This window comes from Rhinoderma darwinii, chromosome 5 (genome assembly GCF_050947455.1).
Source record: "Rhinoderma darwinii isolate aRhiDar2 chromosome 5, aRhiDar2.hap1, whole genome shotgun sequence".
Classification (NCBI taxonomy): domain Eukaryota; kingdom Metazoa; phylum Chordata; class Amphibia; order Anura; family Rhinodermatidae; genus Rhinoderma; species Rhinoderma darwinii.
This window is the reverse complement of record NC_134691.1, coordinates 57454016-57469038: the sequence shown is the minus strand read 5'-3', so window position 1 is coordinate 57469038 and position 15023 is coordinate 57454016. Positions and strand designations below refer to the sequence as shown.

General features: G+C 42.1%; 1 protein-coding gene across 2 annotated transcripts in view; it reads left to right on the top strand.

Annotated features, from left to right (window-relative positions):
* Positions 1-15023, top strand: part of CPNE3 (copine 3) — a 78056-nt gene that overhangs the window by 57740 nt on the left and 5293 nt on the right. For both annotated transcript variants that reach the window (XM_075826027.1, XM_075826028.1), the window contains exons 9-14: positions 1982-2068; positions 2882-2941; positions 9186-9319; positions 9588-9642; positions 12173-12224; positions 13222-13355. In XM_075826027.1, coding sequence (XP_075682142.1) covers positions 1982-2068; positions 2882-2941; positions 9186-9319; positions 9588-9642; positions 12173-12224; positions 13222-13355 — 522 coding nt within the window. The remainder of the gene's footprint in view (positions 1-1981; positions 2069-2881; positions 2942-9185; positions 9320-9587; positions 9643-12172; positions 12225-13221; positions 13356-15023) is intronic.

Sequence of the window (15023 nt, the reverse complement as noted above, 5' to 3'; positions counted from 1 at the left end):
CCGAGGTGAGGGCAGGGAACCACAACGGTCATCGCTCTGGTGTACACATTTGGTTTAAAGGTACCATTTGTAGGTGACCAGGCGACCGCCAGATCGAGGTCAGGAGGTCGGGTAGTTTGGAAGCCCGAGTTGCTATGTTCCCCAGGGCTGGTGACCCTGGGGTGCCCTAACTCACTGGGGGTGGGATCCCACTGAGTGAAGGCACATTTGCACGCACTCCTCTTTCACACTTCTGAGCACACACCTTTATTCTCCTGGCCTTCTGGCTGGGAGATGAGGAATTTTTATACCTGGTGGATGTCCAGGCTGTATCACAGCGCACATCCACTTATTTATTTTTGTTTTTCACTGTGTGATTGTCACGTTTTGTCACAAGGATATTGGGATGCGGTGCCCATTTGGGGCCCTCCTGAGGTCTAGGGGGAAAATGTGTGGCCATCTGGTTCCATTTTCCCCTCCAACCCGGCCTCCCTTCTTCGGAGGGGAGGTGCAACCTTGATGCAGGCTCCTAGGTGGACACTGGGGTGGCAGCCCAGGTAGAAGCCTAGGAGTGTGTTTGGGTCTCCCTAAGCTTTGGCGAGGGGGATCATCGATCCTCGATCCACTAGGCCTATGTTTTGGAGGATCGGGGAATGGTTATGCAGGGCCTCTCTCTTTTAAGAGAAGGGCTTCGATAGACCTCATCCTTGTGCACTTTATGTGTGGCACCCCTGCACTTTTTATGCACTTGGGTGAGAGAAAGCACGGCTACGGCTTTCAAAAAAAAATAAAAAAAAGTCTGTATGCTGTTTTTCCCTTTTTAGAATTTTCTTTTGTATATCAGGCTGTGAATGCTCGCAGATTGTATCTACTAAAGTGCCTTTCTAACATGTCCAATGATAACTACTAACGCTTAATGTATTCAGATGTCAAGTCAATGTAGGTAGAGATCAGTACATTAGTTCTACAATTTGATTGTGTGACGAACAAAAGCAAATTGAAATATTCTTGAATTCTTGAAACTGCATTTTGAAAGTATGTGCCTTTTCACATAACGTTCCAGGTGGCACCGTGCCCCTTGCATAGAGCTAACATAGTATTCTGGGAATGCTAGTGTTATAATTCAATGTAAGGGTATGTTCACACGGCAGCGTCCGTTACGGCTGAAATTACGGTGCTGTTTTCAGGAGAAAACAGCACCGTAATTTCAGCCGTAATGGCATGTGCAGGCGTCTTTCGCTGCGTCCATTACGGACGTAATTGGAGCTGGTTTTCCATGGAGTCCATGGAAAACGGCTCCATTTACGTCTGAAGAAGTGACAGGCACTTCTTTGACGCGGGCGTCTTTTTTTTTACGCGCCGCCTTTTGACAGCGGCGCGTAAAAAAAATGACCGTCGGAACAGAACATCGTAAGACCCATTCAAATGAATGGGCAGATGTTTGCCGACGCTTTTGAGCCGCCTTTTCGGACGTAATTCGGGGCTAAAACGCCCGAATTACGTCCATAAATAGTGTGTGTGAACCCAGCCTAATCCGTTCCGTTGTAAGCAAAACATGGCACTAGAACAGGTAGGTGCTATTCACACTGCAGTGTATGATGGACGTATGCATTGGGAAATACTCCCAACGTGCATCTCCAACGGAAGCCTCCAATGTATGGCATATAGTGGCATATGTTGGCCATTGACTTCCGATATAAAAAAATTTATACTGCGCGGTTTACATTTGTTTTTTGCAGGATGCCTTAGTGCTCAATAGCGTAGTCGACTATTCAAGCACTGACAGTTTAAAAAAAAAAAAAGAAGGAAGGCGGCCGGATCAATGGGGCCCTATAGATACATTCAGCATACATGTCAGGAGCGGTTACGCGGTGCAGTGTGAATAGAGCCTTAATGTAGATCATTGAACTGTTGCTTCTATTTTTTGCCTCATTTCAAGCTCCATGTACTCCTCTATAAACACTGTGTGCAATACAAGTTGAATGTGTTTTCTTCATTGCAGGTAGAATTTGATTGCATAAATGAAAAGAAAAAGCAGAAGAAAAAAAGCTACAGGAATTCTGGGGTAGTCAGTGTGAAACTTTGCCAGGTTGGAGGATTTAACTATTTGGGAAGATTAGATAATTAGTCGATGCTATTATCTCATCCCATACAATAATTATCTTGTTCCATTAACCCCTTAAAGGCTATGTAAACCTTTTATGTAGACATTTTCTTTACTTAAATGTATGTATTTTGTGCTTAAAAACTGTTTTCTAATTGAGCTTTATAAAAAAAACTATGGCTACTGAACACTAGTTTGGGGGAGTGTACATAGGAGAGACCACGGCTTCTGAACGCCAGCTTGGGGGGGGGGGGGTTCACATAGGAGACACCGTAGCTACTGAGTACTAGCATGGGGGGTGCACATATGAGAGACTCCATCTACTGAACACCATCTTTGGAGGGGGGGCTGCACTTAGGAGAGAGAGCAGTCATCTTTTGCCTACTCTTTCTGTTACAAAGTGGCTACTAAACTCCGTCTTTGTGGCGCTGATCACCAGTAGAGAGATAGAGAGCAGCGCTGTAATGTGTGCTTGCCATTGTGTTCAGCGGCGACAAACACAATGAAGTGCTGCTCTCTCTCCTGTTGATCAGCGACACCAATCGAATAATGAAGTACCTCTCTCTCCCTGTGTTAAGCGGCGCCAAGCACACAACGGCAATGGACACCGGGATAGGGAAGTGTGCCAGCAAACTATGCCCCATGTGCCAGCTCTGGCATCTGTGCCACAGGCTACTGACCTCTGCATTAGATAGTCAGCTGGCCCCACCGAAATCGGCGGGTTCGGCCGACAAACATCTAATGTTTATGGCCAGCTTTATTTACCCATAATTTACATATGATTTTATTTCTTTTTAGATTGCAGTAGAATGCACGTTTCTTGACTATATTATGGGAGGATGTCAGATGAACTTTGTTGTAAGTATGTGAACAAAAGACTTCTGTCATGACCATGGCAAATATCATATAATGTATAAGGCTGTGTTTACGCATGTTGCGTGTGCCATGTTTCTTGCAGATTATTTTATAAAAATGACGACACAACATATATTTAGTACTAAAGCTTCTTATAGCAAAAATTAACTTTAAGATTCTGCCTTTGTCCAATGGGAGTGTAACCGTCAATAAAGACAACACATGCAAATGAGTAAATGTTATGTGAAGCTCTGCTGGTACTTGCTTTTATATAATTGTAGTGCTGGCCGCAGACATAAACACACATTTTGTTGTCATCTATTGACAATCTAATGTCCATGGGGCATAACTTTACAGATTAACTACAGGTAGAAGATTTAACCCCTTAAGGACGCAGCCTAGTTTGGGCCTTAAGGCTCAGAGCCCATTTTTCAAATCTGACATATTTCACTTTATGTGGTAATAACGTCGGAATGCTTAAACCTATCCAAGCGATTCCGAGATTGTTTTCTCGTGACACTTTGGCCTTCATGTTAGTGGTAAAATTTGGTCGATATATTCAGTCTTTATTTGAGAAAAATTGCAAAATTTAGAGAAAATTTAGAAAAAATAGCATTTTTCAGAATTTAAATGCATCTGCTTGAAAAACAGACGGTTATACCACCCACAATAGTCACTAGTTCACATTTCCCATATGTCTACTTTAGATTGGCATCGTTTTTAGAACATTATTTTATTTTTCTTGGACGTTACAAGGCTTAGAACATAAACAGCAATTTCTCATATTTTTAAGAAAATTTCAAAAGCCTTTTTTTTAAGGTACCTGTTCAGTTCTGAAGTGGCTTTGAGGGGCCTATGTATTAGAAACCCCCATAAAGCACCCCATTTTAAAAACTAGACCCCTCAAAGTATTCAAAACAGCATTTAGAAAGTTTTTTAACCCTTCAGGCATTTCACAGGAATTAAAGCAAAGTGGAGGTGAAATTTGCAAATTTCGTTTTTATTTCTGAATTTCAATTTTATTCTATTTTTTTTCTGTAACAAAGAAGGTTTTACCAGAGAAACACTACTAAATATGTATTGTCCAGATTCTTCAGTTTTTAGAAATGTCCCACATGTGGCTCTAGTGTGCTCGTGGAATAAAACACAAGCCCCAGAAGCAAAGAAGCACCTAGTGCATTTTGGTGGTGCTTTTTTATTAGCATATATTTTAGGCAGCATGCCAGGTTTGGAGAGGTGTTGAGGTGCCAAAACAGTAGGAATCCCCCAAAACTGACCCCATTTTGGAAACTACACCCCTCAAGGAATTAATTTATGGTTATTGTTACCATTTTGACCCCGTAGTTTTTTCACAGCGCGTATTTGAATTGGGCTGTGAAATTAAAAGAATGACAATTTTTCCAATAAGATGTCATTTTTGATCAGAATTTCTTATTTTCACAGGGAACAAAATGCCCCATTTTGTTGCCCAATTTGTCCTGAGTGCGGCAATACCCCATTTGTGGTGATAAACTGCTGTTTGGGCCCATGGGAGGCCTCAGAAGGAAAGGAGCGCTATGTGTTTGTTGGAGTCCAGATTTTACTGGATTGGTTTTCGGGTGCCATGTCGCATTTGCAGAGCCTCAGAGGTATCAAAGCAATGGAAACCCACCAAAAGTGACCCCATTTTGGAAACAAAACCCCTCAAGGAATTTATTTATGGGTGTTGTGACCATTTAGACCCCACAGTTTTTTCACAGAACTTATTTGAATTGGGCTGTGAATTTAAAAAGAAAAACTTTTTTCCAATAAGATGTAGTTTTGGCTCAAAATGTCTTATTTTCACAACGAATAAAATACCCCATTTTGTTGCCAAATTTGTCCTGAGTGCGGCAATACCCTATTTGTGGCCATAAACTGCCGTTTGGGCCCATGGGAGGTATTAGAAGGAAAGGAGCGCTATGTGTTCTTTGGAGCACAGATTTTGCTGGATTGGTTTTCGGGTGCCATGTCGCATTTGCAGAGCCCCAAAGGTATCAAAGCAATGGAAGTCACCCCATTTTGGAAACTACACCCCTCAAAGAATTTATTTATGGGTGTTGTGACCATTTAGACCCCACAGTTTTTTCACAGAATTTATTTGAATTGGGCTGTGAATTAAAAAAAAATTTATTTTTTCCAATAAGAGGTAGTTTTGGCTCAAAATTTCTTATTTTCACAAGGAATAAAATACCGCATTTTGTTGCCCAATTTGTCCTGAGTGTGGCAATACCCTATTTGTGGTGATAAACTGCCGTTTGGGCCCATGGGAGGGCTCAGAAGGAAAGGACCACCATGTGGCCTACTGGGAATTTTCTGGTGCTAAGTCGTGTGTGCAGAAGCCCCTGAGGTATCAGTACAGTTGAAACCCCCGAGAAGTGACCCCGTTTTAAAAACGACACCCCTTAAGGAATTCATCTAGAGGTGTAGTGAGCATTTTGACCCCACAGGTATTGTGTAAAAGATAATGTGCAGCAGTTGGTGCAGAGTGAGATTTGCAATTTTCTATATATATGCCATGTCAGTGTCCGATATATTGTGCCCAGCATGTGCCACCGGAGACCTACACCCCATAAACTGTAATGTTGGCTCTCCCGGGTACGGCAATACCCTACATGTGGCTGTTATCAGCTGCCTGGGCACACAGCAGGGCTCAGAGGGGAAAGATGAGGAGGGGTAAGCTGTGCGAAGTGGATCAGAGCGAGTAAAACTGGGGTAAATTAAAAATAAAGGGATGGATGATAAATTTGAAAACACTCTTTCATACAGAGCTCTGGTTTTTCGGGACACGCGTCACATTGATATATTGTGTCCTTCCTTATCCCCCTCTTATAGCAGACTCTGCACCTCTTTTGACTTTTTCCCTTCTTGCCAGTTTGGGGAACTTCTCCTAAAAAGTGTTGCCCTGGTACGATGCCTGTGGCCCCGCTTCCAGAAGTACTGTAAGGCTTCAGGACTTGATCTGACAAGTCCACCCCTCCCATGTACCTATTGTAGTCCAGGATGCAGTCTAGTTTGGGGGTCCCTGTACTGGTACCTCGTACAGGTACATGGGTACTGGTGTGGCATCTCCCTGGTCTTGTACTTGACACACAATATGTTGCTGCTAGATTTTGCCCTGCTCTCACCCCTTCTGAGTGTTTGCCCAAGCAGAGTCGTAGGGAGGCCTCTCAGGTTTCTTCTAGCAGTGCCGCATGCCGCAGGACTTCTGGAAGCGAGGCAGTTGAAGAGTGGGACGCTGGTATAAAAATTATCCAGGTAGAGGTGGTAACCCTGGTCCAGCAGTGGGTGCACCAAATCCCACACAATTTTTGTATTAACTCCCAGTAAGGGGGGGCATTCTGGGGGCTGAGAACTGGTGTCCTTCCCTTCATATATCCTAAATTTGTAGGTATACCCGGATGCACTCTCGCACAGCTTATACATCTTCACGCCATACCTTGCCCTCTTACCCGGCAGGTACTGGCGGAATTGAAGCCTCCCTTTCAATACACTTCTCGGGGGTGAATGCTGGGAAAACCGGGCACTGAAACGGTCTAATAGGGGTCTCCGTTTATACAAACGGTCAAAACTGGGGTCATCTCGGGGTGGGCACGGCTCATTATCAGTATAATGTAAGAAGCGAAGTATTGCCTCATTTTTATTTTATTTTTTAGTTTCCAGCTCAGTTCTGAAGTTGCTTTGAGGGGCCCATATATTAGACACCCTTATCAAACACCCCATTTCAGAAACTAGACCCCTCAAAGTATTCACAACAGCATTTAAAAAGTTTATTAACCCTTTAGGCGTTTCACAGGAATTTAGAGCAAAGTAGAGGTGACATTTAATTAATTTAATTTAATTTATTAGGCACCATATCCGGTTTGAGGAGGTCTTGTGGTGCTAAAACAGTGGAAACCCCCCAAAAGTGACCCCTTTTTGGAAACTAGACCCCTTGAGGAATCCATTGTAGTTTTCTTGGGGTGCATGCGGCTTTTTGATCAGTTTTTATTCTATTTTTAGGTGGCGTGGTGACTAAAAAAACAGCAATTTTACTATTGTTTTTTATTCAATTTTTTTTACAGCGTTCACCGTGCGCTATAAATGACATATTCACTTTATTCTGCGGGGCGATACGATTACGGCGATACCAGATGTTTATAGTTTTATTTTATGTCTTATGGCGTTTGCACAATAAAATACATTTTGTAAAGTATAATTTACTTTTTGTGTTCCCTTATTCTAAGAGCCATAACTGTTTTATTTTTCCATCAGGAAAGCCGTGCGAGGACTTATTTTTTGCGTAACGAACTGTAGTTTCGATCAGTACCATTTTTCGGTACATGCGACTTTTTGATCTCTTTTTATTCCATTTTTTGGGAGGTGAAGTGACCAAACAATTGTGATTGTGGTACGGTTTATTATTATTTTCTCTTACGGCGTTCACCGCGCGGGATAAATAACGACATCGTTTTGTAGTTCAGGTCGTTACGGACGCGGCGATACCAATTATGTATAGTTTATTTGTTTATTTATATATTTTTATTAATAATAAAGAACTGATAAGGGAAAAAGGGGGACTTTTACTTTTATTACTTTTAAATCTTTTATTTTCTTATTTTTACACAACTTTTTTTTACTTTTTTACACTTTTTTTACTTTGTCCCACTAGGGGACATGAGGGCAGGAGGCTCTGATCGCTATTCTAATACACTGCACTACATGCGTAGTGCAGTGTATTAGAGCTGTCAGCTGTTCGCTGACAGCAAGCATAGTGGGTCCTGATTTTGTCGGGACCCACTAGGCTTCCGTCGATGGCGTAGCCAGAGTCCATTGTTAGGATTCTGGTTGCCATAGTAGCCATCACGGCCCGCTATCGTGTAGCAGGCCGGCGATGGCAGCTTAACCCCTAAGAAGCCGCGATCGCTATTGAACGCGGCTTCTAAGGGGTTAATCGGCGGGGACCACCGCGATCGGTCCCTGCACACTAAGCTGTGATAGCCTGCTGTCGGAAACAGCAGGTATCACAGCTCAGACACGCGCCGGGGAAAGATGGCGCCGTGTTTACTCAGGTCAGTAATAGTACTGACCTGAGCGCGAACGTTCTACTTAGCAGGACGTACTATTACTGACCTGAGCGCGAAGGGGTTAAAGGCGGTTTCCAATTTTATGTAAACCAACTTTATTCAGCAAACTTGGAAACTGAGGAATTGAAACAAAGTATATTAAAAAAATTACGTTATGATTACAATGAATTTACATAAAACTTTTAGACTCTTTGATATACAATAAACTAAGATGTAAAGTGTTAACCCTGTTAATATAATGGTGCAGGTAACATATAATAAGTACCTGTCATGATGATTTCAACCCTGTAGGACATAAACCTTCTAAATGAACATTGTGGAATAATAAGATTAGTATCTGTTCTTAGTGGTCAAACATCTACACACGTTGGTAGGTTGTAAGTGGTGTACGCCAAGAATTTAGGGCGTCCCTCGTAGGTGACCAGCAACTACTGGATCGAAGCAATGGGCCGGATAGTTTGGGAGCCCAAGGTGCAGAAGTGACCCAGTAGTGGTGAAACAGTGCTATACAATGCCTAAGTAAATACCACCATAGAGTGCTCAAATAATACCAACGTACAGCCGCCAAATACCAGCTCCACGTCATTTAATAACAGTTTGTTTCTGGTGGTAAAAAACGCCCCTGAGGTGCCCCTTCAGCAGGGCTGGCTGACTGCACAGGTCGCACACTCCTAAGGCCGGCCATGTGTTTAGTCTTCACCTTTCTGCAACCTTAACCCAGATGGCACAGTGCCCCCTTGTGGAGGAGTCAAACTTAGACTTTTGTGCCTTGAGGGATGCTTGGGTAGCAGTCTGGGCAGACGACAAAAGTTTGTGAGGGGTGGTCACTCGTTCTTGATCCTTGCTGTGTCCTCTAGCTCAGAAGGTTACAGAATGGTCGCAGGCCCTTTCTTCTTTCGTAAAGGGCTTTTAATAGATGGTATATTTGTGGATTTTTTTTGTCACTTTTTTCTACGTTTATGTGAAGAATGCAGAAAAAGAATAACAAATCCGTGTCGTTAAGATGACGGCAGGAAAGACATTTACATATTACACATTCTTTATAAAGTCAAAATCTGAGTGATATAAAGGAAAAGCATTGGTGTTTTATATTCTGTCTTACCTGATGTGCAGCAGGTTGTAGAATCCGGTTTACTGACGGCTGTTTACTATCATTATAATAGGTTGGAATTGACTTTACGGGATCAAATGGCGATCCAAAGTCACCGGATTCTCTGCACTACATTAGTCCCAATGGAGTCAATGAGTACTTGCATGCCATCTGGTCGGTCGGCATGGTTATTCAGGATTACGACTCGTAAGTCTTAGTATTTTTTCCCTCATTCCTTCTTTTTGTCTTCAGAACAGTAAGAAAATAACTGCGGATATCACTAGCAGATTATGTGTGAAAGCGATTTATCAATGCAAAGATGTTTTATGTCAGGACAAAACAATGTTTTATTGTTCCCGCTTTAGATAAAGAATAGCGCAGCCCAGATACTCTGGAAATGTTTGTCTTGTTTGAACCATAAAGTATATTACTCGTGAATATTTCTTGCAATTTTTTGCATTTGTTTTTCTTTTAGTGATAAAATGTTCCCGGCCTTTGGCTTTGGAGCTCAGATACCACCATCCGGGCAGGTAATGGGCATAGGAAAATGGATAAAACGCACAATTACTAGTATAAGTTTTGCAAAATGAGACAATTTACAAGAGATAGAGGAGAGTCTACCTCATAATCCTGTGTAACATTCAAGCACATGAAACACAAAAATGTTTTATTACTTAGAAAAACGTGGTAATTCCCTTATACCACAAGCCTTTAAACTCAGAGTAATTGTTGTTGATTTTCGGTTCAAAATTCTGCACTGAAAGCACAAAACAGAGTACGTTACAATGCAAGTGAATGGAGTTTTACAAAACCCTATTCACACACCACAGAAAACAATCAGTCCAGATTTTAGGACATGCTGTGGATCTTCAAGTGCCCTATACACCGCGTTCCAAATTAATATGCAAATGTTATTTTTCGCTGATTTTCCTAAATAGTCGATGTAAATGACAGTCAGTATAATCTTCAAGCCATCAACCGTTGGAGTATAAAGCAAATTTTATTGAACAAATCTCCTAATAATAACAGATTTTTTTTTAGAAGTAAAAAACTCAAAATTCACTGTTTCCAATTATTATGCACAACAGAGATCAAAACATTTTAAAGGTTGTAAAGAGAACTAAAATGGTAATTTGTTGAATTTGCAGCATCAGGAGGTCATATTTACAGAAATCAAAAGCTCTTTCAATTCAATCAAACAGGCCAAGTTACATGTTAACATAGGACCCCTTCTTTGATATCACCTTCACAATTCTTGCATCCATTGAATTTGTGAGTATTTGGACAGTTTCTGCTTGAATATCTTTGCAGGATGTCAGAATAGCCTCCCAGAGCTTCTGTTTTGATGTGAACTGCCTCCCACCCTCATAGATATTTTGCTTGAGGATGCTCCAAAGGTTCTCAATAGGGTTGAGGTCAGGGGAACATGGGGGCCACACCATGAGTTTCTCTCCTTTTATGCCCTTAGCAGCCAATGACACAGAGGTATTCTTTGCAGCATGAGATGGTGCATTGTCATGCATGAAGATAATTTTGCTACGGAAGGCACGGTTCTACTTTTTGTACCACGGAAGAAAGTGGTCAGTCATAAACTCTACGTACTTTGCAGAGATAATTTTCACACCGTCAGGGACCCTAAAGGGGCCTACCAGCTCTCTCCCAATGATTCCAGCCCAAAACATGACTCCCCCACCTCCTAGCTGACGTCGCAGCCTTGTTGGGACATGGTGGCCATTCACCAACCATCCACTACTCCATCCATCTGGACCATCCAGGGTTGCACGGCACTCATCAGTAAACAACACGGTTTGGAAATTAGTCTTCATGTATTTCTGAGCCCACTGCAACCGTTTCTGCTTGTGAGCATTGTTTAGGGGTGGCCGAATAATAGTTTTATGCACACTAGCAAACCTCTGGAGGATCCTACACCTTGAGGTTTGCGGGACTCCAGAGGCACCAGTGGCTTCAAATACCTGTTTTCTGCTTTGCAATGGCATTTTAGCAGCTGCTCTCCTAATCCTATTAATTTGTCTGGCAGAAACCTTCCTCATTATGCCTTTATCTGAACGAACCCGTCTGAATCAGCCACAAATCTTTTCACAGTACGATGATCACGCTTACGTTTTCTTGAAATATCCAATGTTTTCATACCTTGTCCAAGGTATTGCACTATTTCACGCTTTTCGGCAGCAGAGAGATCCTTTTTCTTTCCCATATTGCTTGAAACCTGTGGCCTGCTTAATAATGCGGAACGTCCTTCTTAAGAAGTTTTCCTTTGATTGGGCACACCTGGCAAACTAATTATCACAGGTGTCTGAGATTGATTACAATGATCCAAAGAGCCCTAAGACACAATACCATCCATGAGTTTAATTGAAAAACTAATAATTAAATGTTTATGACACTTAAATCCAATGTGCATAATAATTTGGAACACGGTGTATATGCACTACTGAATTTGTGGTGGAGTTCAGCTGCAGATTTCACCCTTTGCAATGCAAAGGGGTGGAAATTTGCTGCCATGTTTAAACTGAGCCTTAGGCCTCATTCACATGGTCGTACATCTTCCAAGTTGCTCTGAGGGGCCCTGCTGTAACTCCGTATGCCTGCGATTTCATACAGAGGCACACAGAGGGTTTTTTTTCTGTCAGAATCAGTCTAGTATCCGACAGAAATAAATTGGGGCATGCTTCATTGGATGTCCTATTACGAAGGTATTCTGTAATATAGTGCCCCACGAAGCACAATGCGGTGACACAAGTAGTGACTCCTTGTACCCTGCACGTGGCTCTGCCTCATACTTCTGCTTAATGTCTTCTGTTAATGTGAACTTTAGTGGAATTATGTGCACAAACCAAAACCCACTACTACACTAAAACGAATGAACCGCTGCATGCTAATCTGACCCGTATGGCTTTACTATAAGCATTATAATGATAAGCGCCATCATTTTCTCCCCACACATTGTTTTGTGGGCATCACCTCGGTGCCAGTTATGTGCATGTTATTCTCAGATAACCTTTATGTATATAGCTTTTTAATACATTGGTTTTATTTCAGGTCTCGCATGAATTCCCAATAAACTTTAACCCATCAAGTCCTTTTTGTGCTGGTAAGAGTTTACACAATTAGGGATTTACACCTATTAAAACATGCTGTAATATATACTCTGTTTTCTGCCATGGAGATCAGCTGCAAGAGCCAGCATGAGTAGGGAGCAGGTATAAAGCCTATATCTATGCCCCTTGCTAGCGCCAGTTACCACCTACCAGTAGCTAACCTAGACATTTCTACAGACATGGCAATGGATAGGCCTGCCATCCGAATCATTTTGGGCCGCATATGAGCAAATGTCAGGGCCTCTGAATCGCCCATGTCCAAAAACCTCCATCTTGATCCCTATTGTGTACATTTGGTGCTCTCCTGCAGAAGGCTTGATATACTTATTCTGAAGCAGTGACCCACTGATTTTGAAATGAAGGAGAAGAACATGAACTTTATGCAGTCACTTTGGCCCATAACATAAATTTGGTTGGTCCATGGCGGAGGGGGAATAGAATATTTTTGGGTCCATTTGCACTTATGTCAAAGGAAGGGCACCATGTTTTGTACCAGATGTGCCCATCATTGATCATTAAACCGTTCCCATGCAACAAGCAGTCGGTAGTGGATGGGTGGCAGCTCACAGATTGGTTTGGGTCCTATTATCTGCCTGGTCTCCTGACCGCAGTGCCACCTTTACTACAGTATTCGGATGGTGGTCTTGGCTTTAGGCTCCATGTTCACACCTGTGTATCTGATCTCAGCAGCAGAATTTCACAAGGACATATAAATCTCAGAAAGTGTGAGTGCTCCATGCAGAGAAGCATCTTGAAGCTCCTGGGTCTCCTCATATGGGGTAGAGGGACTCTTTTTACCCCTTAAATTTTCAGGGCTATTATGCGCCTGCAATCTCTGTACCCCCTGTAGTTTTGCCGCTGGCTCCATGGTCTCACACTTCGTAAATCTGACTTCGATTAGCGTGGAACACCTTTAATGTTTCATTATATAACACAGATCGTTTATCCTCTGTGACCGCATTATATCCACAAATTATATCTTCATTACAGGTATTGAGGGAATTGTAGATGCATATCGCAAATGCCTTCCGCAAGTAAGACTATATGGACCCACCAACTTTTCTCCACTTATTAACAATGTGGCCAGACTTGCTGCGGATGCTACACAACAACAGACTGCCTCTGTAAGTGCTGGAATATTTCATCATCTAAACCTTGCATTTATGTCATACGTTTCATTTTTCATGTGTTCTAAGGAATTCATGTCTTACTAATGCCTATATGTGCCATACTCTGCTTCACCTTGGTCCGTGATTACACATGTGCGACCCCAAGTCTATACAATATTATTAAAACAGGTTGTATACAATTTACATAAACACAGTATTTGTCTCTGTCCAAAGACAATATTAGATAAATATTTTTTTTTAGGATTAAACGTTTTTATCGCGTTTTACGTGCCAAAAAAACGCGTTGTGTAAAAAAAGAAGCGTCAGGTCAATACTTGGCAAAAAAACGCGCCTAATTCCCATAGTTATTGGGAGTCCTAATTACGCGGCCAAAAATGCATTGAAAAACGCCGAGAAAAACGCATAAAAAACGCCTATACTTTAAAAGTGCTTTGTAAAAACGCTAGCGTGTTTAACGTGTCTACACGTAGGTTTTTTTGAGCACCATGTGAACAAGGCCGTACATATTAAGTAAAACAAAAGCTACCTTTTGACGTATATGGAAGAGTGTTGTGGGCATGCTCTGCGACCTATGCAGAGGTCACTATGCAAGGAGGGGAGCTGTGTCCATCAGCTTTTATCAATGGTGGATCCTGTGTTATGTGTCTACTGCTTTATAATAGATCATTAATATATCATTGTATTCCTGCCTGTGATAATGAGAAGTGATCTATACTGAACAGGAAGTGTCAGTCTATTGTCTGTGGTCAGTGTGAAAATGGCAAGATTTTTTAAATATATTTTTTAATATAGGACATGTAGTAACTTGATTGTAACAATAGGTTTGGTGATAGATCCCTTCAATGAAAAATAGATACCAGTTTATGTACATTTATGCAATAGCACAAACTTCTGAGAGCGGACATCCCTATGCTCTCTGCCTCGTATTTCTTCAATCAATCACAGATTTCCTCACTGAAAATAAAGGAGATGTCTACTTTTAGATAATCCCTTTTAATTAAGGGTCCCTTACTGCTGGGACACCAAACAAGCTTTTACCTGCAGGGGAACCTGGCAATAAGTGTTCAATTCCCCTGCAGCTGCACCACAAGGGAAAATGAAGTATTACATGGTGCCCAATTTAATCAAAGAACCATTAGTGTAATGCACAGATTTGTCGGGTCCTCCAAAAAAGGAGAGATGCTATTTGTAGCTGTTCTTTGCTACGGCTAACAAGGTAGTCCCTCTATTAAAGCGATACCCCCTGTCCCCACAACAAAAATAAACTAGCTATAGTAGAATGATTTTTAACTTCCCTGGTGTCCAGACTAACTTACGTTGGTTCTTCTCCCTCCGTTGCCTCGTTTTCGGTCCCTGTTGTCTTCCATCCAACATAGTCGCTGTCTCAGACTTGCACAGGGAGCGTAGCCTGCATGTCTGAGACTGGCCCCCTCCTCCTTCATTACCCTTTAATGGACCCAGTTCTGATGATGTCCGCCCTGGTCCATCACTACTGACACTTCAGGGGGCAGTGAAGGAGGAGGGGGCCGTGTCTCAGACACACCAGCAGCCACGACCAGAAGCCTTTTTTCTGTAGCTCTGCACCCTCTGACGTGCTCTTGAAATGGGATTTAGGGAATAATTTTTTTCAATTGTGTTAATCCCTTCTATATTTATATATGG